Below are 24,270 nucleotides of genomic sequence, written 5' to 3' on the forward strand. Positions count from 1 at the left end.
AAAGCAGGTACAAAAGCTCACTGAAGAAAATAATTGCTTAAAAATTAGAGTGGAGCAAATGGAAGCTAATGACTTTATGAGAAATTAAAGAAACAATAAAACCAAACCAAAAGAATGAAAAAATAGAAGACAATGTGAACTATCACATTGGAAAGACAACTGACCTGGAAAATGGATCCAGGAGAGATAATTTAAAAACTTTGGGCTACCTGAAAGCCATGATCAAAAAAAGAGCCTAGGTACCATCTTTCAAGAAATCATCAAGGAAAACTGCCTTGATATTCTAGAACCAGAATTAGAAATTGAAAGAATAGACTGATCACCTCCTGAAAGAGATCGCAAAATGAAAACTGCCAGGACTATTATAGCCAGATTCCAGAGGTCCCAGGTCAGGGAGAAAATATTGTAAGCAGCCAGAAAGAAACAATTCAAGTATTATGGAGCCACAGTCAGGATAACACAAGATTTAGTAGCTTCTGCATTAAAGGATCAGAGGGCTGGGAATATGATATTCTGGAGGGCAAAGGATCTAGGATTACGATCACGAATCACCTGCCCAGCAAAACTGAGTATAATCAGTCAGGAGAACAAATGGACATTCAATGAGATGGAGGACTTTCAAGCATCCTTGATGAAAAGACTGGAGCTGAATAGAAAATTTCACTTTCAAATACAAGACTCAAGCATGAAAAGGTAAACAGGAAAGAGAAATTATAAAGGACTTAATAAGTTTAAGCTGTTTACATTCCTGTATGGGGAAGATATTTGTAACTCATAAGACCTCATTATTAGGGTAGTTAGAAGGAGTATATATAGACAGAGGGCACAGGTGTGAGTTTAAAGGGATGATATCTAAAAAATTTAAGGGGTGAGAGGAATGTACTAAGAGAAAGGGAGAGGTAGAATATGGGTAAATTATCTCACATAAAAAGAGGCAAGAAAAAGCTTTTACAGTGGAGGGGAAGCTGAGGGGGAATGTGTGATCCTTACTCTCATCAGAATTGGCTCAAAGAGGGAGTAACATACACATGCAATTGGGTATAGAAATCTATCTTACCTTAAAAGAAATTAGGAGGGGAATAAGATAAGAGAAGGAATGTGTGTGATAGAAGGGAGGACAGATTGGGGGAGGGGAGTAGTCAGAAGCAAAACATGTTTGAGAAGGAACAGGGTGAAAGGAGAGAGAAAATAGAATATATCCAGAACCAGGAGAACATTATACGCAACCACAGATATATGGATTCTGTGACAACTAACCCTGATAGACTTTGCTCTTCTCAGCAACATGAGGTGCAAAGACAACTCCAAAGGACTCACGATGGAGAATGCTATCTACATCCAGAGAAAAAACTATGGAATCTGAATGCATATTGAGGCACACTTTATGCTCGCCTTTTTTTTTTCTCTTTTGTTTTTGGGGTTTTTTTTGGTTTTGTTTCCTCTTTCTCATGATTCATTCCATTGGTCATAATTCTTCTTCACAACTTGACTAGTGTGTAAATAAGTTCAATGTGAAGTTATACATAGAAGATATATTGGATTCCATGCTGTCTTGGGGAGGGAAGAGGGGAAGAAAATCTGGAACTTGGAATTATGTAGAACTGAGTGTTGTAAACTAAAAATAAAAAAATCTCAAAAAAAATTAAAAAACAAGAAAATAGAATATATGGGGGCAGGGATTAGATGGAGTGAAATACAGTTAGCAATAGTAACTGTGAAAAAATTTTGAAGTAAGTTTCTCTGATAAAGGCCTCATTTCTCAAACATATAGAGAACTGAGTCAAATTTATAAAAACAAGAGCCATTCCCCAATGGATAAATGATCAAAAGATATGATTAGTTTTCAGATGAAGTAATCAAAGCTATCTATAGCCATATGAAAAAATACTCTTAACTCAATATTGATTGGAGAAATGCAAATTAAAACAATTCTGGGATACTACCTCATACCTATTAGATTGGCTAATACAACAGAAAAGGTAAATGACAAATGCTGGAGGGGATGTGGGAAAAATGAGACATTAATGCACTGTTGGTGGAGTTGTGACCTGATTCAGCCATTCTGTAGAGCAATTTGGAACTATGACCAAAGTGCCATAAAACCATGCATACTGTTTGACCTAGCAATACCACTATGTCTATATCCCAAAAGAGATAAAAAACAAAAAGGAAAAGAACCTATATGTACAAAAATATTTATAACAGCTCTTCTCTGGGGCCAAAAGAATTAGAAATTGAGGGTTGCCCATCAACTGGGGAATGGCTGAACAAGTTGTGGTATGTGATTATTATGGAATACTACTGTACTATAAGAAATGATGAGCAGGGTGCTCTCAGAAAAACCTAGAAAGGTTTGCATGGGCCAATGTGAAGTGAAACGTACTATGTACAAAATAACAGCAATATTGTAAAATCATCAGGTGTGAATGACTTAGCTATTCTCAGCAATACAACAATCCAAGACAACTCTGAAAGCCTTATGCTAAAAAGTGCTGCTATCCATTTCCAGAGGAAGAACTGATGGTATCTGAATACAGATGGAAGCATACTTTTTTAAAAACATTTTTTCTTGAGGTTTTTTTTTTTGATCTATGTTTCCTTTCACTACATGACTATTATTGATGTTTTGCATGACTGCACACGTATAACCTATATCAAATTGCTTGCCTTCTCAGAGGGGGTGGGGAGGGAGGAAAGGAAAGAATTTGGAACTCAAAGTTTTAAAAACAAAAGTTAAAAATTGTTTTTACATATAACTGGGGAAAAATAATACTAAATAAATAAAAAAAGAAATTATTGAATAAAACAAATAAAACCAACGTAGCCAAGATTAGAAGGAAAGTAGAAAATTGAGAAAAGATTTTATAGACAGTTTCTTATAGAGGACTTTGTCAAATTTATAAGAATATGAGTCATTCCCCAAAAGATAAATGGTCAAAGAATATGATATGAACAGAGTTTTTGGAGGAAGAAGTCAAAGCTATCCATAGTCATGTAAAAAAATGCTCTATGTCATTATTGATTAGAGAAACAGAAATTAAAACAAGTCTGAGATACCATCTCACACCTATGAGGTTGGCTAAAGTGATAGAAGGGGAAAATGATAAATGTTGGAGGGGATGTGGAAAAATTGGGACACTCATACACTGTTGGTAGAATTGTGAACTGATCCAACCATTTCAAAGAGGAATTGATTATGCCCAAAGAGTAATAAAATCGTGAATAGCCTTTTACCTAGCAATACACTGTTAAGTCTGTTTCCCAAAGTAATCAGGAAAAAAGGAAAAGAGGCTCTATGTTTCGAAATATTTATAGCAATCCTTTGTGGCAGCAAGGAACTGGAAGTTGAGAGGATGCCCATCATTTGGGGAATGGCTGAATGAATTGTGGTTTATCATTGTAATGGAATACTACTGTGCTGTAAGAAATGATGAGCAGGCTGCTTTTATGAAAGCATGGAAAGACTTGCATGAAATAATGAAGAGTGAAATGAGCAGAACCAAGAGAACACTGTATACAGTATCAGCAAACTGTTAACGAATGATTAAGCCATTCTGAGTTATATGACTATTCTAATCAGCAAAGGACTTATGCAGGAAGATGCTGTCTACTTCTAGAGAAAGAACTGATATGTGGAACTATGCAGCGTATAATTTCACATATATATATATATGTTCCTTTTTGAGAACAAAGGACGAACAACAGTATCTGTGTCAAATGGTGGCCTTCTCTAGTGCAGGGTTGGGAGGGAGAGAGGGAGGGAACTTACAATGTAACAAAAAAAAATTTAAAAAAAGAATGGGGGAGATGTGGTTGTGTTAGTAGGCAGCAGGGAAGGAACTAGTAGATAAAGAGAGATTGAAAATTAGAGGGGGCTGATAGTGGAGAAAACCTTCTAGAGAAGACGGAGAGAATGGGATGAAGAGTACACTTAGAGTCAGTCAATCACCAAATATTTATTAAGCAACGTGTGCCAGGCTCTGCTCTCAAGGAACTTGCAATCTATTTGGGGAGACAAGCAAACAAATATGTACAAACAAACAATATACAGGGTAAACAGGAAATAATTGACAGAGGGAAGAAGCTAGAATTAAGAGGGGTTGGGGAAGTCTTCTTGTAGAAGGTGGGATTTTGGTTAGGACTTGAGGAAAACCAGGAGGCAGAGATAAGGAGGGAGAATATTCCAGAGATAGAAGACAGCCAGAGAAAATGCCTAGAGCTAAGAGGTGGCGTCTTGTCCATGGAACAGTAAGGATGCCAGTGTCACTGGATTGAAGAGTACTGGGGCTGGGGTGGGGTGGTATAGAGTATAATAGTATATAGAGTATATAGACTCAGAAGGTGAGGGGTTAGATTATAAAGGGCTTTGAATGCCAGACAGAGGACTTTGTATCTGATGTTGGAGATCATAGGGAACCATTGGAGTGGTGGTGGGGGTATGTGACATGGTTGAACATACATTTTAAGAAAATATCTGGCAGCTGAATAGAGGATGGACTGGAGTGGGAAGCAACTTGTAGTAGGTAGACCAACCAGGAGCCTATGGCAATAGTCAGGCATGAGGTGATGAGGGCTTGCATCAGGACGATGGCAGTATCAGAGGATAGAAGGAGGTCTATTTGAGAGATGCTACAAAGGTGAAATCAAAAGTCCTTGGTAATGGATTGGAATATGGAGAATGATAGTGAGGAGTTGAGGATGACATCACTGAGGTTGCGGGCAATGGGAGGATGGTATTGTCCTCAAAAGTTATATGGAAGTTTGGAAGGGGAAGGGTATAAGGAAGAGAGAATGATTTCAGCTTGGTACATGTTGAGCTTAAGATGTCTACTGTCCATGGGACATCCAGTCTGAGATTCCTGAAAGGCAGTTGGAGACGTAAAATTGGAAGTCAGTGGAGAGGTTAGGGCTGGATAGATAGTTTTGAGAACCATCAGCATAGAGATAATTAAACTCGTGGGAGCAGATAAATTCACCAAGTGGCGTTGTATAGTGGAAGAAGAGGACCCAGGACAGAGTCCTGGGGGACACCAAAGATTGGTGGTCATGACCTGGGTGAGGATTCCACAAAGGGGACCGAGAAGGAATGCTCAAATGGGCAGGAGGAGAACGAGGCAAGAGAGTGGTATCCTGGAAACCTAGAAAGAGAGTATCAAAGAGCAGGGGGTGACCGACAATGTCAAGGGCTGCAGAGAGGTCAAGAAAAGGGAGGACCAAAAAAAGACCATTTAATTTGGCATTTTGGAGATCATAAGTTACTTTGGAGAGAGAAATTTTGGTGGAATGATGAGGTCAGAAGCCAAACTGTAAGCGATTAAGAAGAAAATCAGAGGAGGGGAAGTGGAGACATTTATTGTAGATGGCTTTCTCAAAGAGTTTAGCTATACAGGGCAGAAGGTAGTGGGGATGGAAAGATGAAGTGAGAGTTTATTGAAAATGGGGAAAATATGGGTATGTTTATAGGCAGTAGGGAAGGAGCCAGTAGACAGGGAGAGAGCCAAGTGAGAGAGAGTGGAGGTGGCAGAGGAAGCAATCTGTTGGAGGAGATGAGATGGAATAGGATCACTTGTGTCCATGGAGGGGTTTGTCTTGGCAACCAACTAATAGATGAGGGGGATTTGACCCTAGGTCTTCCTGACTCCAAGTCCAGGGTTCTAATAACTACATCATTCTTCCCCTATCCAAAGCCTGCTTAAGTCCTAACTCCCTCATAAGTCTTCTCCATCCACTCCAGCCCTCACTACTCTTTCTCTTTCCCAAGTTCTTAGGGCATTTATTATCTTTACCCTCTCATTTTCTTAGCAGGAATAGAAAACCACAATTCTCATTTGGATAGTGATTGCTTTTTAAAGAAAAACTAATTAATTTTTAGTTTTCAGCATTCACTTTTGTAAGATTTTGAGCTCTTAAGTTTTTCCCTCCACCTCTTCCCCCTTCCCAAAGACAGCATGCAGTCTGATATAGTCTGCATATCAAACATTCCACATTAGTAATGTTGTGAAAGAAGAATCAGAACAAAAGGGAAAAACACGAGAATGAAAAAACAACAAAAAAAGGAGAACATACTATGTTCCAATCTGCATTCAGACTCCATAGTCCTTTCTCTAGATGTGGATAGCATTTTCCATCATGAGTCTTTTGGAATTGTCGTAGATCATTGTATTGCTGAGAAGAGCTAAGTCTATCACACAGTGTTGCTGTTACTGTGTACGATGTTCAGGGTAATGCTTTCTGTTTTACAAAGTGCTTTCCTCCCAACAACCCTGGGAGATAGGTAGTAGGTAGTATTCCAAATATAACTACACCTTGCATCTCTTCTCCCCCCTTCATGTTATGTCTTCTTTCTCTGATAACTACCTTTTCTTCTTCCCCTGCCATAGGCACCTTGGCAAAAACAAACAAATCAACCAACCCCCAAGCAAAACAAAAACAAAACAAAACAAATAACTTTGGAGGGCTTATAGAATCAACCTGTGACTTCAGAAGCTGAGTGATTGAAGAAGCTATGAACAGCAGAAACAAGTTAAATAGAACTGACCCGATGTGGGGGTGGATGGGGCAGGCTGGGATGACCTGCCAAATAGCATCTTGCCAACTGCAAAATATTTTTCTCATCATTCTTTGAACTACACTATGTAAAAGCATTGAATAATCTTATCAAAAAGTTATTTTAAAATGCATACCAATGAAAGTTTTTCATTTACACATTAGTCCACTCAGATTATTTCAGTCCTGACACCTGAGATCTCATGTACTGAAGAAAAGGAAGTTCTGGGTTTGTGTGTGTGTATCTGAGAGAAGGGAAAGGGGTGGTATGTGGGGGTGGGTAGGAAATTTGGGAGCATGAAGCATTTTGGAGGTAAAGCAGGTCCAGGCTGGGGTGCTTTACTTAATACACCAGGAAGCTATTGGGAAAGGTAATAATATAGTAGAATACAGAAAAATAGGAGATTACCACGTCCGTATTTCCATATTTTGCCAAGAGCTTGCCCTCTACTGAAGAAAGAGGACATAATTTTTAATTTCTTCTCCCTTGCTTTTCCTTCTGTACTACTATGTAACTCCACGTTTCCAGGTACCAGAATTCAATTTAGTGCTATAAATACCATTTTTTAGTTATACTTAGATTAAATAAGTTCTGCGGGCTAGTGTCAGAACCTTATTGGATAGACTCTTTAGAGCATAGTTTCTATGGGAAAACATAAAGGGGAGTTCTAGACCTCGGTCAACTCTTGGAATAAGTTTTTGGTAGTTTTTGTTATTATTGTTGAATTTTTTTTAATATGTCTGTATATTTTGGCCCCTCACTGAAATGGCAAGCTCTCTGGGAAGTAGCTACCATGTCTTATGTGTCTTTGAACATCTAACACAAAGTTCAAATTGAATGAACAAATTAAAAATAACATGTTATGATTTTTTTAGCCTCAGATTTCTTAAATATGTTTGAAGTATTAAAATTATATTCCCCAAGCTCAAACTAACACATGATAGGGGAAAGAGCCCAGAAGTTTGCTGAGTGGCAAGGAGGAAACCACAAAAGTATAGCATATAGCTAGATAATTATAATATAATTTTCCAGAAAAGGCACTTAGTTTTTACTAATATTTAAAGTATTAATTTTATTGATTTTTTTGATATCACCTAAATTTCCCCCATATCCTTTTCTTTGCCCGTGTCAGAGAGCCGTATTTTAGAATAAATGATATTTTTGAAAGAAAAAAGAGGGGGAAGAAGAGAAAAAGCAATAAGCAAAACTGATGAATACATTAAAAAAAACTGAACATATGTGCAATGTTCCACACTTGTGGATTTCCCATGACTTCTGGTGAATAGGAAAAGCTGCCTTTTCGTATCTCTTCTTTGGCGGCATGCTCTAAATGAATCATATCAAACTCAAATAGAAGTGGAGCGCACTAAACTGTACACAAGGCACATAGTCACTTAGATACCCACAAATTAACATTATCTATGTTTTATTGTATTTTCATTTATTTTGTTTAAATATTTCCCAGTTACATGTTAATGTGGTTCTTGATAAGTGTTGGCCAGTGTTTGACACCTCTATTTTAAGCAATAGATTTTTAATAAGTTTTCCATTTAATATACGAATATCAAGCCTGAAATAAAACATAGTTTTTGAAACGGTTCATAGTTGTCACTTTGGTTGCTTTTCAAGTAGCAAAAAAAATTTAGAAGCTTTTAAATATCCTGTTTTTCCTCAATGTGAGGATTGTTCCCAGTTTGTGGTCTCCTTATGGCTTAGATGTGACATGAACACTCTGGCTGATCTTACAAATCTGGAAAGACTTCTACTCAGCTAAATTTGGAGATAACTTATCACTAAAAGGATAACTACCAGGTCTTTGGGTTCAGGGTTTTTGTTTTTTAAATTTTTTGCTCTTAGCAACTCATAGCTAACCACTAAGGTAGGAAAGGGATTGTAACCAGCATTGGTAGAGTAGTTTTATTGTGGTTACCACAGAGCTTTTGGAGTATTGAAGCTTTCTACTGTCATTATTCTACAGGAATAATATATCCAAAAAAACCCAAATCCCATCATTATTCTTTGAGGAATCTGGCCTTAAGTCTCTTTAGCTTACTAATAGAATACTTGAGAAGTACCATGGCATAGATTTGAAGTACAAGGACCTGCATTCAAATTTCCTTTCCACTTCTTTTTCCCTGCATCATCTTCATCACCTTGGGTGAATTACTAAATCTCTTTAGGACTCAGTTTCTTTACCTTTCAAATGAAGAATGACTTGATAGTGAATAGAGCTCTGGACTTAGGAGTGCTCAAATCCTACCTCAGACACGTAATAGCTGTACAATCCTGAACAAATCTCTTCAATTCTCTGTCCCCTGTTTTTAAAAGAAGAGCCTCTAAGCCTCCTTTCAGTCTAAAATCCTCTGAGCCTCTGACTACATGATACTCTCTAATGTTTCTTTCAATTCTAAATCTGATAATCCACTATTGAGATGGGCCTGAGGCCATAAAATGCCTATACATGCTCAAAATAACCTCTACAAACAAATTCAAATGTTTGTTAAGCTCCTGCCTTGAAGGTTCCATGGCAGTCACTGAGGGAAGATTCACAGTTTAGATAATTCATGGATAAAGTATGAAGCTTGCAGTCCAATGGGCTATAATTCCTCAGAATATATGGTAGGTACAGTGGAGAGACACAGAATAAAGTCCTCAGGACAATCTGAGAGGAAACTGGCGTTACGAATATTCAGGATCAGTGAAGACTTTCTGGAGGAAGTGACATTTAAGCCAGGATTTAATGGCTGGGTAATAATTTAGTAGGTGAAGGAGGAGAGTATAGTCTAGGAGGTCCTGGGAACTATACGAGTAAAAGACATGATGTTGGTTGGGGCAGCTAGGTGGCACAGTGAGTGGAGCACCGGCCCTGGAGTCAGGAGGACCTGAGTTCAAATATGCCTCAGACACTTGACTCATGTGCTAGCTGTGCAACCTTGGGCAAGTCACTTAACCCCAATTGCTCTGCCAAAAAGCAAAACAAAAACAAAAACAAAAAAAGACATGATATTGGGAAAACGGGTGCATTCATAGGACAGAATAGTATAGCTTGATTAAGAGTGAGAAAACATTGGAAGGGTGATGTGGCAACTGTGTATGGAGGGCCTTGAATGTGAGGCATAATGATGGGGTGCTTGTGCTTAGACCCCAGTTTTAAAAATCATATTTCTCCCTAGCCTCAAAACACTTATCTCTGACAGTTTTCTCCTCAGCCCAAGGACACTATGCCTAGCAATAACTCATGAATGGGCCCCAGTAAGACAAGATAACTTTCCCCACAATTACTCATAAGCGGGTCCCCCGTATAATAGACTATTTTTCCCCATCACAAGAACAAGCTGACCTCTGAAGAAATTCTCTTGCAGGCTAAACAAGTTGTGGTATATGAATGTAATGGAATACTTTGGTGCTATATGAAATGAGGAAGAGGCAGACTTCAGAAAAACCTGGACTTACAGGAACTGCTGCTGAGTGAAGTGAGCAGAACCAGGAGAACATTGTACACAGGAACAGCCACAGTGTGTGATGACTGATTTTTGATAGACTTAGCCCTTCTCAGCAATGCAAGGACCTAAAACAATTCCAAAGGACTCATGATGGAAAATGCCATCCACATCCAGAGAAAGAACTATGGAGTCTGAATGCAGAGTGAAGCATGCTATTTTTTTTTTCTTACTGTTTCTTCCATTTGTTATAATCCTTCTATACAGCATGACTAATGTGAAAATATATTTAATAGGAATATATATGTAGAGCCTATATCAGATTGCATGCTGTCTTGGGAAGGGAATTTAAAACTTATGGAAGTGAAAGTTGAAAACTAAAAATAAATAAACTAATAAAAAAAGTAAATAAAAAACAAGATGAAGATGATACCTCACTAAATACATCCCAGGTTTTATTCCTTAATTTTGTTTTATACTTAATAGCATATTTAACTCTGTTTTGCAGATTGTTTCCATTGTTTCTAAAGGAGAGGCAGGGGGAGACTTACAGAAAATGAAAATGTGTTTCAATTTCCTTCACAGTGTGCAAAATAATCACCATATTAATACAAAAATCATTTGGGAATTGTTAAAAATAAAAATGTACATAACCACAGAATTATCATGTATTGATTTCCAAAGTTATCATATTCAATCCAGAGGTCAAGCTATACATGCCAACTCTCAAAGCTATCTTAGTATAGATGTAACAGACCAAAAATACACCCCTGAGGAACCCCTTCCTCTGGTTTCCAGTAGTAAACGATGCCTGTCACCAAAGTTATAGGTTATCACCTAATTAGCATATCTGGCACATAATCCACTACTTTTTCTATATATAAGCTTTAGCATCATTCCTGTTAAGCTGCAAGTTCCTTAAGGAGCTTTGCCCACTGTAATAGTCTAACAATAAACCTATGCTAACTTGACTTAAAGATTGCTTGAGTCTGGGAATTCATTCCAGATGACCCTCTCTCCTGTATTTCAGTTATCAAGGGGTCTGTGAACCTCTCAAACCTCCTCCTCCCCCCCCCCCCCCCCCCCCGGCCCTCCGCCATTGAACCTCATCACTAGGAGTCTGAATGTTCCCTGATAACCACTAGGGAACCAGGGAAGATATTTTGAGCAAAAGACTGACATAAGCATAAGCTTAGAAGATTAGTTTTATGTTGTTGAGATGACAGATGGATTGGAGTAGGGCAAGAATGGAGGTGGACACAAGGTGGTGGAGGGAAGCCAGGAAGAATGGAGGTGGAAGACTAATGTGGTAGTCTGGGTGGCCGGTAAGGAAGGAGACTGGGGTGGCGCCAGTGTGCAAAGGGAAGAGGGAACAGATTGTTCCCTTGTTAAAGAGATGGAATTGTCAAGGTTTGTGTCAGCTTGTATATGAGAGGTGAGGGAAAACAATTTATACAATAATGCAGGGGGGAAGGGAGAAGGGAACAAATGTTTATGAAGCACCCATTGTGTGCCAGACACACTGCTAATAGCTTAACAAATATTATCTCATTTGATCCTCACACAACCCGGTGAGGTAGGTACTGTTAAGCTTTAAAAGACTTAAGAGCTCTTATCAGTGCAAAGATTGATTGCAGGATTCCAGAGGACTGAGGATGAAACATGCTACTCACCTCCTGCCAAGAAAGGTCGTGGCTTGAAGATGCAGAATGAAACATACATTTTTGGACATGGCCAATGTGTGTTGATTTACTTGACTATGCATGTTTTTATGAGGGAGGGAGAATGGGAAGGGGAGAGGGAGAGAAAATAAAAGCTTGTTAATTAAAAAAAAATCACATTCAAAATAAATAAATAATGAGAGGTGAAGGAGAGAGAAGAAGCAAAGACAATATCAAGGTTTCAGATATGGTAGACTGGATGAGTGCTGGGATCACTGACAGAAACAAACAAAAATATGCACACACACACACACACACAAGTATACATTCAGGAGAATGAGCAGGTTTGGGGAGAACATTAAATGCTGAGTTTTAGACCTGTTGACTTTCAGGTAGTGGTGAAGTCCAGGTAGAGATGTTCTATGTGCATATGGAAATGTCTTATAGTTAAAGTCATGGGAGTGAATGAGATTGTCAAGAAAGACAATCTCAAAAGAGAAAAGAGGAGAGGGTCAAGGACGAAACCTTAGGTATATCAACTTTAGGGGAAAGGAATCTACTCTCTATCTTGAGGCTTTAAGGGGTCTGGAAGAGGATCAGGAGTTAGAAAAGGAGTCAGTGAAGGAAAATTAGAGAGGTAGGAAGAGAACCAGGAAAATCTTGTGTCTCTTAAAGTGAGAAAAGTGCTACAGAGAGATTAAAAAAAAAGAGATTGATAAAAAGTTATGGCATTTAGCAATTAGCAGATTATTGGTGATCCTTGAGAAAGGAGTTTTAGTAGAGTGGTGAGGAGAGAAGTCAGATTAGAAAAGATCAAGAATGGAGCAGATAGTGATGTAGTAGAGGCATTGATGTAGATATTTCTCCCTAAGAGCAGCAAAAAGGAGAAAAAAATGGCTGGATGAGACCAGAAGGCCAGAAGACTTTTCTGGGATTAGGATGACTCTGAGCTTGCAGATAATGAATCATTGGAAAGAGAGATAGTAGATGCATGGGAAAGGTGGGGTGAATGCTAGAGAAACATCCTTCAGGTGTGTGACCAAAGGCAGAAGTTGAGGGATTAGCCTCAGGGAAGAATAAGGATGTTTGGTCTTGGACTGGAGAGGAAAAAAAAGCAAAAATGATGCAAGAAAGAATGGAGGAAGGTAGTTGAGGAAGTTCCAGTTAGATGGGAAATCAGAAACTTAAGTAATTTACTGCAAGTGTGGGGATGGAGTGGGGTGCAAGTGGGGGATAAGATAAAAAGGAAAAGTCATTGTGGGGAATGGGATAGGGAGTTGAGTAGAGTCACTGCAGAGATTGATTCTAAAGAAACATGGCAGCATGTAGGTGCTTCAGATATCTGTGAAAAGGCATATTCATGAATGATGTTTAAAAAATGTTAACTTCTTTTACAATGAGAAATTAACATCTTTTTCAACATGAAGGAAGATAATTCTAAAGTTAGTTTTTGGTCTGTCACTGAATATTCTTTAATAGAAGAATGGAACATTTTAAGTGCACATGTATCACACTAACACTGTGATGTTAAGCTAGATAAATTACAAACAATTTTGCTGTCATATTGATGAAGATATAGATTATCTCTGTGCTAAGAAATTCTAGATTATGAATTGCTTATCTTTGCTGTCCTTTTTTTTCCAGTTAGCTTTGAAATAAGGTATTTAGGAAAGTCTGCATTTTGGTAAACCAAGTTCTACTCTTAATCCACACAGACACCTAACACACACACACACACACACACGCACACTCACGCACGCGCGCGCACACACACACACACAATATCCAGTTCTCGCTTACTCACTTCTTTTACCTGAAATTCAAATTCATAGGATCATAGATCTAAAGGTAGAAGGGACATTAGAGGCCATCTAGTCCTGCCTTCCCTCCTGCTTCACCCATTTTAAAGAGAAAGAAACTGAGGCCCAAGGATATTAAATAACTTGCCCAAGGTCACAGAGATACTAAATGTCAGAGTTTGAACATCCAGAAACCAGGGATCGTTTCTTCATGTCATATAAAATTGTTAAATCTACACCAGTGGTTCTCAAAGTATGTACTTCAGGCCCCTGGGGGTCCTTGAGACCCTTTCAAGGGGTCAATGAGATAAAACTATTTCATAGTGCTGAAACATTATTAGGTTTTTTTTGCTCTCATTCTCTTATGAGTGTTCTTTGGAGTTTCCTAGAGACTACATGGCCTATTAATTAAATTAATTAGTTGCAAACATGAAGATTGAGTTAATATTTCATCTGAAGAACTGTATTTTTGCCTTTCCTACAGGTGAGACTTGACTTTCTCTTCTCCATGTATATATATTGTGTCCAATATCAGTACCAACTAATCACTGAAGATCTCTTATGTGAATGTTTGGTAGCAAATCTAATTGGCGCCAAAATATTCAAAGTGTTTAAATAGCTTTTTTTGAATCTTGTGGTCTATCCAGGAACAATCATGTTGATATTAGCAATGATAGTCCAAAAGCAAGACTGGGTAAGATTGCTGATTTTTTTTTTTTTTTTGCTTTCTGGCAGGGCAGTTGGGGTTAAGTGACTTGCCCAAGGTCACACAGCTAGCACATGTGTCAAGTGTCTGAGGCCGGATTTGAACTCAGGTCCTCCTGACTCCAGGGCCGGTGCTCTACTCACTGCGCCACCTAGCTGCCCCAGATTGCTGATATTTTAGTACAAATCAAGGTAGTGGCACCAAATTGTACCACAAGCTATTGTGTTCTTCACTGTCATGCGTGGTCTCTCTTTCCCTGCTCCCTCCTTCTCTATGTGTGTGTATATGTACCCATACACACACATATAAAGTAAGTATATATATATATATACATATATATATACATATATGTATGTATATACATGCACATATACAAATACATACACACATATGCAAGTTTCACTTAAGAATGTCTTTGATGAAGCCAAAAATTATTAACTATTCTTTTAATATTCTGTGTGATGAAGCTGCTGCATATTGCAGTACAGTGGTTTCTTGAGGAAAAGCAGTCAGGCGACTGAGTTGTCAGCTGAACTACTGGCTTTTTTTTTAATAGAACACCATTTTGGGGGCAGCTAGGTGGCACAGTGAGTAGAGCACTGGCTCTGGAGTCAGGAGGACCTGAGTTCAAATGCGGCCTCAGACACTTGACACACTTACTAGCTGTGTGTCCTTGGGCAAGTCACTTAACCCCAATTGCCCTGCCTTCCCCCCTCCAAAAAAAATATAGAACACCATTTTAACTTGAAAGAGTAACTGACAAGCTATGATTATTCAGACTTGGATTTTGGGCAGGTATTTTCTCAAAATGAACCCAGTGAGTCTGTTGCTTCAAGGAAAACAACTATTAGTGTTTGTTGCTAATCATAAAATTAAGTTTTCAAGCAAAATTTTGAATTTTGGAAAAATTGTATCTGCCACTGTGAACTCGATAGCTTCCCAATATTTAATGACTTTTCTGATAGGATTGGTGGTGATATTAACAAATATGATTTTTAAAAAATATAGTCTAATGAATGTGTCAATATTTGGAATATTTACATAATTCAGTGAACCAGTCCCTCCCCCCACCCCAATGACCAATATATGTTGTCATGAAAACATTCATGGTTAAGATGCATTCAAAGTGAAAGAGAGACCAGTGAATTGTGAAAAGTTCATTGATATGGCTTCAGATTGCACATTGCAGCTAATATTTAAGAAACATTACTTGTCAAGTTTTGGTATAACATCAAAGAAAAATATCCACAATTTCCTGTAAAGGCTATTAAAATACTCATTTCCCTTTCACTTACTTATCTATGCAAGGCTGGAATTTCTTCATGTACTTCAGCTAAAATAACATATCACAACATATTGAAAGCAAGTATGAGAATCCAGTTTTCACCCATCAGACATTAGAGATTTGCAAAAATATGGAAAACCATGCCATTTTCACTAATTTTTTTGGAAAATATAGTTTCTTTTCAAAAAGATGTTATTTATACGAACATGGGATCATCATTGTTATTTTAAAATGAACTAATAAATATTTAAAAATTGTATCATTTTCAATTTCTAACAATGGTAAATATTTATTTGAGATGTCACATAAACAAAAGCTCTTTAGGATCCTCAATAATTTTTAAGTGCATAAAGGGGTCTTAAAAGGAGGCCAAAAAGTTTGAGAACTGCTAGTCTACTGTTCTGATTGTTTCTACTTTTGCATTTCCACAGTCTTTTGTAATCTGGCTTCTTTCACTTTATTGAACTAATTCATTCCAGTGTCATCACTGACCCTCTTATCACCAAATCCAGTGGCTTCCCTTACCCCACCCCCCCACCTTCCTTGACCATTTTGCAGCATCTGACACTTTTGACTAGCCTTTCTTTGATCTCTCACCTCCCCAGAATCCCTTGACACTGTACTCTAGTGGTTCTCTGCTTGCATCTTTCACTCCTGTAGCCTCTTTTTCTCCCCTCCTTTATCCAATATTGAAGCTTTCCTTATGGACCTGTCTTCAGTACTCTTATCTTTAGTCTCTATATTGTCTTTCTTATCTTTTCTTATGGCTTCAATATTTTCTTCTTTGTGGGACATTCCATATCTGCTACTATAACCTCTCCTCTAAACTTCACATTTCCAACCAGCTACTGGACATTTTCATCCATATCCCATCATCACCTCAAACTCAACATATCCTGAACTGAACTCATTATCTCTCCCCTACAACCTGTCCCCTTTCCTACTGTAAGTTCCCCATTTTTATTGCTGGTTCTCCCTTCCTCCCAACTTACAAGTTTGGAACCTCAGAGTCATCTTTGACTTTCTTCTCCCTTTGCTGCTACTACCCCCACATAATCAATTGTCAAGTCTAATCTATTCTACTCCTGAGATCTCACCATCATCCATTCTCACCACTTTGACTCTAGTTCAGCAGACCCTTATTATCTTTTGATTGCAATATAGTTTCTGACCTCATCACTCAACTGAAACTGTTTTCTCCAAAGTTGTTGATGATCTCTTAAATGCCAAATGAAGTAATCTTTTCTTAGGTCTCATCCTTCTTGACCTCAATATTTGATATTACTGTCCCTTCCTTGAGCTTCAATTCTGCATCACAAATTGCCTATTGGACATTGTAAACTGTATATTTTAGTAGAGATCTTAAACTCAATATGTTCAAAATGGAATTCATTAGCTTTACACTCCGCCTTCCTCTACAACCCACCTTTCTTCATTTATTTATATCAAAGGTGCTACAGTTTTTCCAGCTTCCCAGATTTGTAACTTTGGTTTTATCCTCGTCTCCTTATTGTCCGTCACTCCACAAATCCATTCAGTGGCCCAATCTTGCCATTTCTTCCTCTATAATATTGTTCTATCCTACTTCTTCTGTTTACCCACTCAACCACTACCTCAGTTCAGGTCCACATCTCCTTTCACCTAGATTATTGCAATAGCTTCCTGGCTGATGATCTTCCTGCCTCCTCACTTCAGTCCGTCTTCCACACAGCTACCAAAATGATTTTCCTTATGCACAGATCTGACAATGTTACTCCCACATTCAATAAATTCTAGTGTTTTTTTTTTAAAACCAGAAAACACTTACTAGAAAACTCTTTATTAACAGAGGCTACTCAGTGTGACGATAGCACACAAAAGACACTCTGAAAAGGGACAGGCAGGCACACAATACCCTCACTTCCTCAGCAGCCTGTCGGTCTTTATACTAGAAAAAACACACACAGACAGTACTCATGTCATGTCTTTTCCTAGGAGCCCCAGAGAACATAGCTGCCACTTTCTCAAGTCCGGCAAGCTTACATGTGTCTAACTCTTGCTCAACAAACAGCTCAAGACTTTGGCTGGTCACATTGTTCATCAGCAAGTGGTAATAGTCCTTTCTAGAAAGTCCCCCAATACTCCACCTACTGAGCCTCCATAAGTTAGGTAAATGGCAAAATACTTGCTCGCAATATGTTTCTCTTGGTCCTCATATCTCAAAGAGATTTCTCTAATTGTGATAATAACACTGGCTTGTTGAAATCCATCAAGGGTTTCCTCAAGGCTCAAGTCAGGTGTCATCTCTCCTTTGTAAACCCTTCTCTGATCTCACCGCTGCACTCCCACCCCCCACTCAGCACCTTTCAATTTAAAAGTATTCTTTCCCTTTAACATTTCACATCATTCTGTTTGAGTACATACATGTTCTATGTACTTACTGTAACCTAACACAGTATAACTATTCATATAAATACCCTATTTCCCCCATTAGTCTTTAAAAAAAATTCAAACATTAATGTCATTTTCTCCTATTAGATTCTCAGGCCCCATCAATGAACACTGGGACCAATACAAAGTAGGTGCTTAGTCAATGCTTGTTGAATTGAATTAGGAAGTATGAGATAATGATATATGTTTAGTTCCAGAAATTAGTCAGTTCTAAAGTCAGTACCCAGAGAGCTCTTATGATCAAAATTAAAATATACTTGTGTTCCTCAGTGGATCAGAAGGTTCATCTGCAATGCCCAGAATGTAAAAACAGCCCAGTTAGATTTTATTACTAGAAGAGGGAAATTTTGGGAGAGTGGACAAAAGTTAACAAATTCAGGCTACCTTTGGCTGCTACTTATCTCCCTTGCACAAACACTTAATGGAGGATTTTCTGGCTTATCACTGACAATCATCATCTTGTTCCCCATTCTTGTAACAGATCTATCACTTAGGACTCTAAGGCTTTGGCCGCCTAATGTCAAAATGAAGAGTCAGTCAGATAAGTCGTATACAGAGTAGCTAGCTATTTTAATGAAACCAGCTCAATGGGAAGGGCTAGACAATTTGTCTAAGTAACAGTGGGGTCAGCATGCATCACTAATAAGTGAACCAAAGAATTCATCACCAAGGGACTAATCTGAAAAGCTTCCAATGGAAACTACATTTTATTCAGTTTATCTACCCTGTTACATGGTCCGCCTTGGTCTAAATGGAGCCAACCCTCCACATTCAATTTGTGCTTAAAGCATGCAGGAAACGTGGAGGTGAAAGAATGTTGGCCTAGGCCTTACTAAGGATGAAAGGGAGAGCCTCCAGGCCTTATAGCCCAACTTCCCTGGCTTTGTTAGTGCCTATAAAAAAGGCCTAATAAGGACATGAGATAAAGGGAAGTTATAATACTGGGAGAGGGTGTGTGGGTTAGTGGCATGAACATGAAGTTAGAAGATTCAGTTTGCATCTTGGTCTTGCCACTTACTGTGTGATTCTAGGAAAGCCAACTTCATCGAGCCTTAGTTTTCTCATCTATAAAATGGGGATAAAACTTGCCACGTCTAACCTACTGGTCTGTTGTGAGGATCCAATGTGACAAGTCTGTTATAGAATGTCACAATGTAATGCATAATTATTCTTACCAAATTTTAATGAGAGGCAGTGGAGTGGAGTGGATAAGTGAGCTGACCTCAAAGCCAGGAAAGCTCTGCCTCTGTTGCCAGTGCCTCCCCTCTCCCAAACTATAGATGTGTAACCCTGGGCAAGTTGCAACTCTTTAAAATTCTAAATTTAGAGAAGGTGCTGATCTTCATTGGTAAATGGAGCTTCTTCTTCACTTGGAGAAATCACAGTTTTAGTTCTTATTTCTACCCTAATTTTAATATAATATTTGTTAGCAGCAATGACACAGAGTAATCTTGGGAAATATATCAACACTGTGTATGCATGCCTTTAGTTGTACAAAAAAGTTTTTTAGTACTTGAAAAACCTCAAACAACTAGGTGCAAAGCTTGTAGCAACAGTGTTTTCTTGACCTAGATGCTGAAAAAATGAATGAGAGAATTTAAGCTAGAATTAACTGAACTTTTGGGCCACATCTCAGTGGCCTGAAGTTAAGACTTACTAGAAATTAATGTAAGTTTTAATTCAGTTCATTTAGATTCAAAAGGCATTAACTGACCTCCTACTATGTGTCAGGCACCTGTGAGGTGATAGTGATACAAAGAGAAGAAAAAGAAATAGTCTCTGGAATTCTTTTTGCAAATGCTCTGTCCAAGGCAGAATTTTCCTTAACCTTTTAGACTTTCTTATTCCAACTAGCAACTTGTTTACCTGCAACATTGACTGGTTTTTTTTTATGGCCAGCAGTTAGTGGGGAAAGCCGTGATGACCGGTGGATAAGGGATGCTTTGTGTTTCATTATGCAAGAGTGTCTCCCTCTTTCTTTACTAATATGCAGGAATCTTCTTGCTATTGTCTGATGCTAGCAATACTCATTGTAATTTATAAATTACAAAATGCTTGGAAAATCCTCCTGACACATTCTGCTGGTATAAAGATACATACCCTAGTTGTTTTTAATGCAAAATATCTCTATGCAAGCTGCAGTCAAGCAGAGCACTGAAAAAGCATGCTTCTTTCTGGGTTTTATCCTTGTCTATAGTTACCTATCACTATACCTTTTAAGTTCCTTCTTCTGACTTCTTACCACAGGGCTTTAACCTGATAGGAAAAACATCTAGCAAACAATGGGCATTGCAATGGAAGCCATAAAAGCTACATACAGGCTAACTGGACTAGTTAATTAGTGTTTGCATATGCACACTGCTCAGCTCAGAGGCTGAGCTCCTGAGCCATTTTGAAAGGCTTAAAAAAAAAGTCTTTGAAAAGGAATGGAGACTTTAAAATCATGGCAGTTGAAAACCAACGGGAATATTTTTAAGCGAAGTATTTCTACTTTAGCACCTTTTAAAAGTTAATAGATTCAAACTGTATTCTTGGTGATAGGGAAGGCAGTTTCCTGAGTGAAAAGATTAGCATTTTGGTGGGTGGGAAATTAAGGGAAAGCTAATTTAGGATCTGAAGCTGCAAAAGGCAAATTAGGGCAGCAGCAAGTGCTCCCCCACTTCCCATTTCCCGCCCCCTCCCTGGTTCCCCTAGAAAGCCTAGTAATCAGCACCAGCCACACTGGAGAGGCTAGGAATACTGCCTTGGAGTTAGATGAACAAGTAGGTTTTGTTCTCTTTTCAAACCCTGTCTGCAGGCAAAAAGAAATGACCAAGAATCAAGACCAAATAGATTGTGGCTGGCTGTGGTTTGGTTAAGAAAGGCATCTCCAAGTGCTTTAAAAAAAAATACCATGTAAGTCTAACTTGGAATGTGCTTATTCTGGGGAACATGCTCCGCTACCCACGCAGCATTTCAAAACACATGTTTAGAGGCACATTCATAATTGCATTCTCCTGGCGCCTGATTTTATTGTCAGCTCCAACCCGGATATGAATGAACACTGCTGAAATTTTAAGAAAGCCATTTTTGCTATCAGAAATACCTCAGGGGAAGGGCACCCGGGAATGGAGGGGCATGCATCTCCTCTGGGGACAGATGTGTCTATGTGGTTTTCTTCTCAATGCCAGGTTACCTGCAATTAGAAAAAGAAAAAAACATTTTTTACTGCCACCCCCCAGAAAATCGCATGTTATGTTGCTGGAGCATGCAAAGAAATCTTTTGGAACCAGGCTGCCTGGTAGTCATTTGTTTGCTGGGGGATAATTCATGTGACAAGGGGCATCAGGATGCATAATTCACGTGTATTACTAAAATGCTAACAAAGTAATCAGAATGAATCAAGGAGGGCATTTTCAAGCTCAGTATAGCCAGGGTTGTCATCTTCTTTACTTTTAAAGGGCTGCTTACTTAAACAAAACTTGCCCTTTAAGTTTCTGTCCAGTGGATTAATCACCAATATTTTACAAGAACCTTGACCAAAGTAAACTTCATTCTACAGACTTCGGTGTGTGGAAGAACCGAAAGCTATAAACAATGGAACAGGGCTCATTTGGAAAAGTACAGTTTTCCTTGTGAATGTCAGAGGACATACCACATGGATACCGGTTGCGATTTATTCTCAGAGTAAGTGAGCTTCTGGTCAACAACAACAAAAAAGATAGTCTGAACTGGAGCCAGTCATGAACATGTGATTTACCCTGTGCTCATTCTCTGGATAACCTTTTCTCTATCCTAACTAGACTAATGGTATGTACTCTTATATACCCATTTTCTTACACTTGGTCTTTTCAGTTTGTTATTTCAGTTGCCCACTTTTAAAATTCATGTCCCCTGACAGGTAACTTAACATATGATCTCATTATTTGAACTTGTTAGTTTGAGTTCCATGGCTCAGAAAAATAACTCATCTTCTTACTGTGATGGGTGCCAGTTTTTTGGAATCATGGATGTAAAAGGATATTAACATGTTCTTTTGATTTTCTTTAAAATATAAGCTCCCTGAGGGCAGGGACTATTAATGTGTTTGTTCGTATCCCCAGTGCCTATCACTGTGTCTGATGTATGTTAGATGCTAAACAAATGTTTGTGGAATTAGAATGGTTTCCTGGCTTTATAATATACAATTTTATTAAAAACCCTGGTAGCCTAGCACCATAATGGAGATAATTACTGAATATACTTAAAGCAAAGAAATACTATGTTCCAAAAGAATGTATGCCTGCCATTCCCAGGACGTTTTTGTTTTGCATTCATAAAGGCACTACTAGAACATTGCTTGCTCTCTCTCTTTTTTTTTGTTTATTTGAGGAGAACCACCTCAATTTTATTGCTAGAAATAGAATAGCTACTGCCCTTAAGAAAGTTCAATTGCTTTCTGCTACACAGTGATTCTATTAAGGTATAAAAAACCCACTTAAACTTAGTCTTCAGCAAAGGTGTTTAAATGAACTGTTTAGTATTCTACCATTTAGCTATACATATAAGATTTTATTTAGTGCTTTAATGAGCACACCAATTTTCCGGATGGTCAGGACTGCAAAAAAAATTTGCAACAGCTCAGAGTTCAATGTTTTGAACTTGCTGATGCAAAACTTAAATGTATCTCATTTATCTTTATATTTGTCTTCAGCTATCACTTTAACGGTCTATCAAAGCAATTAACCAGAGAGCAGAGCATGCTTTGGAATTCATAAACATTTCCCTGAGTCACTATCAACTATCTCCAGAAGACAAAGGTATATAGATAGACACATACCACACACACACATATTATACATACATATGCATATCTGTATGTAGACATATCACACATATCACTATAATGCAATTCAAACATGTTAATGTAAAAGTCCTACCTGGCCTTTGTCCATTGATAAGCAGTATACCCATCGTGAAAAAAAGGAATAGAAAAAAGAGCAGCTGAAATCTCATTTTGCTGCCACACGGAAAGATAGCCAGAGCACTCCCAGAAAACCAAACAATCCTTTAAATACTCCGGCAGTATCTGTGTGGCTCAGCTCAAAATTCTAATGACAAACCTCAGAGTGAGTTGCCAGCTGCGCCTTCCAGCAAGGTTAATGATCACATAAGACAAGGTTACTGGTGCTGCACTGTGGTCAGTGCCTCCCTCTTCTCCCAACCCCCTCCTACACCCCTCTCCCTTTTCCTGTCACTCCCCTTTATTTTCCATAAGCAAATAATGGTGAAATGGAGCATCCTAGTAAACAACCACTTCACTGGGGTCTACTAGCTTTCCGAAAGCAGAATGCTAAGACTTCGCTTTAAATTCAACCTAGAAATAGAGAAATATGTAAAACAAGGCATGATACTGCCCCCTCCCCTTCTGCATTTGCAACTGTTTAAACTTTGCATTGCCCATATTGGTCCCACATGCAGAAAGTAATGGGAATGACAGGAAGTCTCTCTTTTGTCCCTCTCAGAAAGAATTCTGCAGCCCTTACTTAAGAACCCCTAGTAGCGCTTTGTGGCAGGGCTAGCTGCTGAAATGCTTTCTGTTCCCCAAACTAGCTGCAAAGTGGTGGCTATTCAGAGGGAATTTGTAAACTACAAAATCTGGTGTGCCTTTTGTACCATGAAGTATTCTTAGGGTTCAGAACAGCCTGAAATTAGTCTTGGAAATCCTGAGGCTTTCAGTTTGGAAAACAAACTAAAATGTAGAAAGTGGCCCTGACAGATTTATTTTAAGAAAAAAAAATACCTTTTGCTGCCGGGGGGATAAAAGTCAGTCAGAACCAGAGGAACGTGGCTAGTGCTCTATTCTTCTACGCTGGCATGTGAGAGGGGGCTAGGAATGGGAATTAGAAAAAAAGAAGGAAACTTAGGCAAGTTCCATCCAATGACAGACTCAGCATTTTTACCTTTATGTTAAAATATTGTTGATCTCTTACACACATTATGGTTAGTCCTTGGCAAGCAGTAGGTATGCTGCTACTGGTGCTGTCATTCGAGGCATACATTGCACTTTGAAAGTTAACCAGAATGAATGATGATGTGATGGGAAAGTGCTATAGGTAGAAAGGATAACTCTGGCTATAGTTCAGAAATAATTTTTTTATATTTAGTTCCAGATTCATTATTAGAGCTCTGCACATGGCTGCAAAAAATCAATTGAATATGATTGGTTAGATAATGCAAGAACACATAATGCTTATAATGTGCAAGTCAGGGAATTGGGCTCCTTGGGGGATATCAAGATCCATTAGATGAGGTCCCAATAACAACGGCAGCATTTAAAGAGTGCTTTGCAAACTTTACAAATGTTAGCCCATTTGATTGAAGAAGCTTGCAATCTAGTGGGAGAAACAAGACAGATACATAGCTAATTATATTACAAATTAG

At 38.4% G+C, this 24,270-nt stretch overlaps 1 protein-coding gene across 1 annotated transcript in view; it reads right to left on the reverse strand.

Moving 5' to 3' along the window:
• APELA (apelin receptor early endogenous ligand) overlaps nt 1-22,896 on the reverse strand; it is a 52,670-nt gene extending 29,774 nt beyond the window's left edge. Inside the window, exons 1-2 of the mRNA XM_036764076.1 lie at nt 22,767-22,896; nt 20,954-21,043 (exon numbers count right to left, since the gene is read on the reverse strand). Of these exons, the coding sequence (XP_036619971.1) occupies nt 20,955-21,043; nt 22,767-22,842 (165 nt within the window). The 5' untranslated portion in view covers nt 22,843-22,896 and the 3' untranslated portion in view covers nt 20,954. The remainder of the gene's footprint in view (nt 1-20,953; nt 21,044-22,766) is intronic.
• Nucleotides 22,897-24,270: the final 1,374 nt, after the last annotated feature.

This window comes from Trichosurus vulpecula, chromosome 6 (assembly GCF_011100635.1).
Source record: "Trichosurus vulpecula isolate mTriVul1 chromosome 6, mTriVul1.pri, whole genome shotgun sequence".
NCBI classification, from domain to species: Eukaryota; Metazoa; Chordata; class Mammalia; order Diprotodontia; family Phalangeridae; genus Trichosurus; species Trichosurus vulpecula.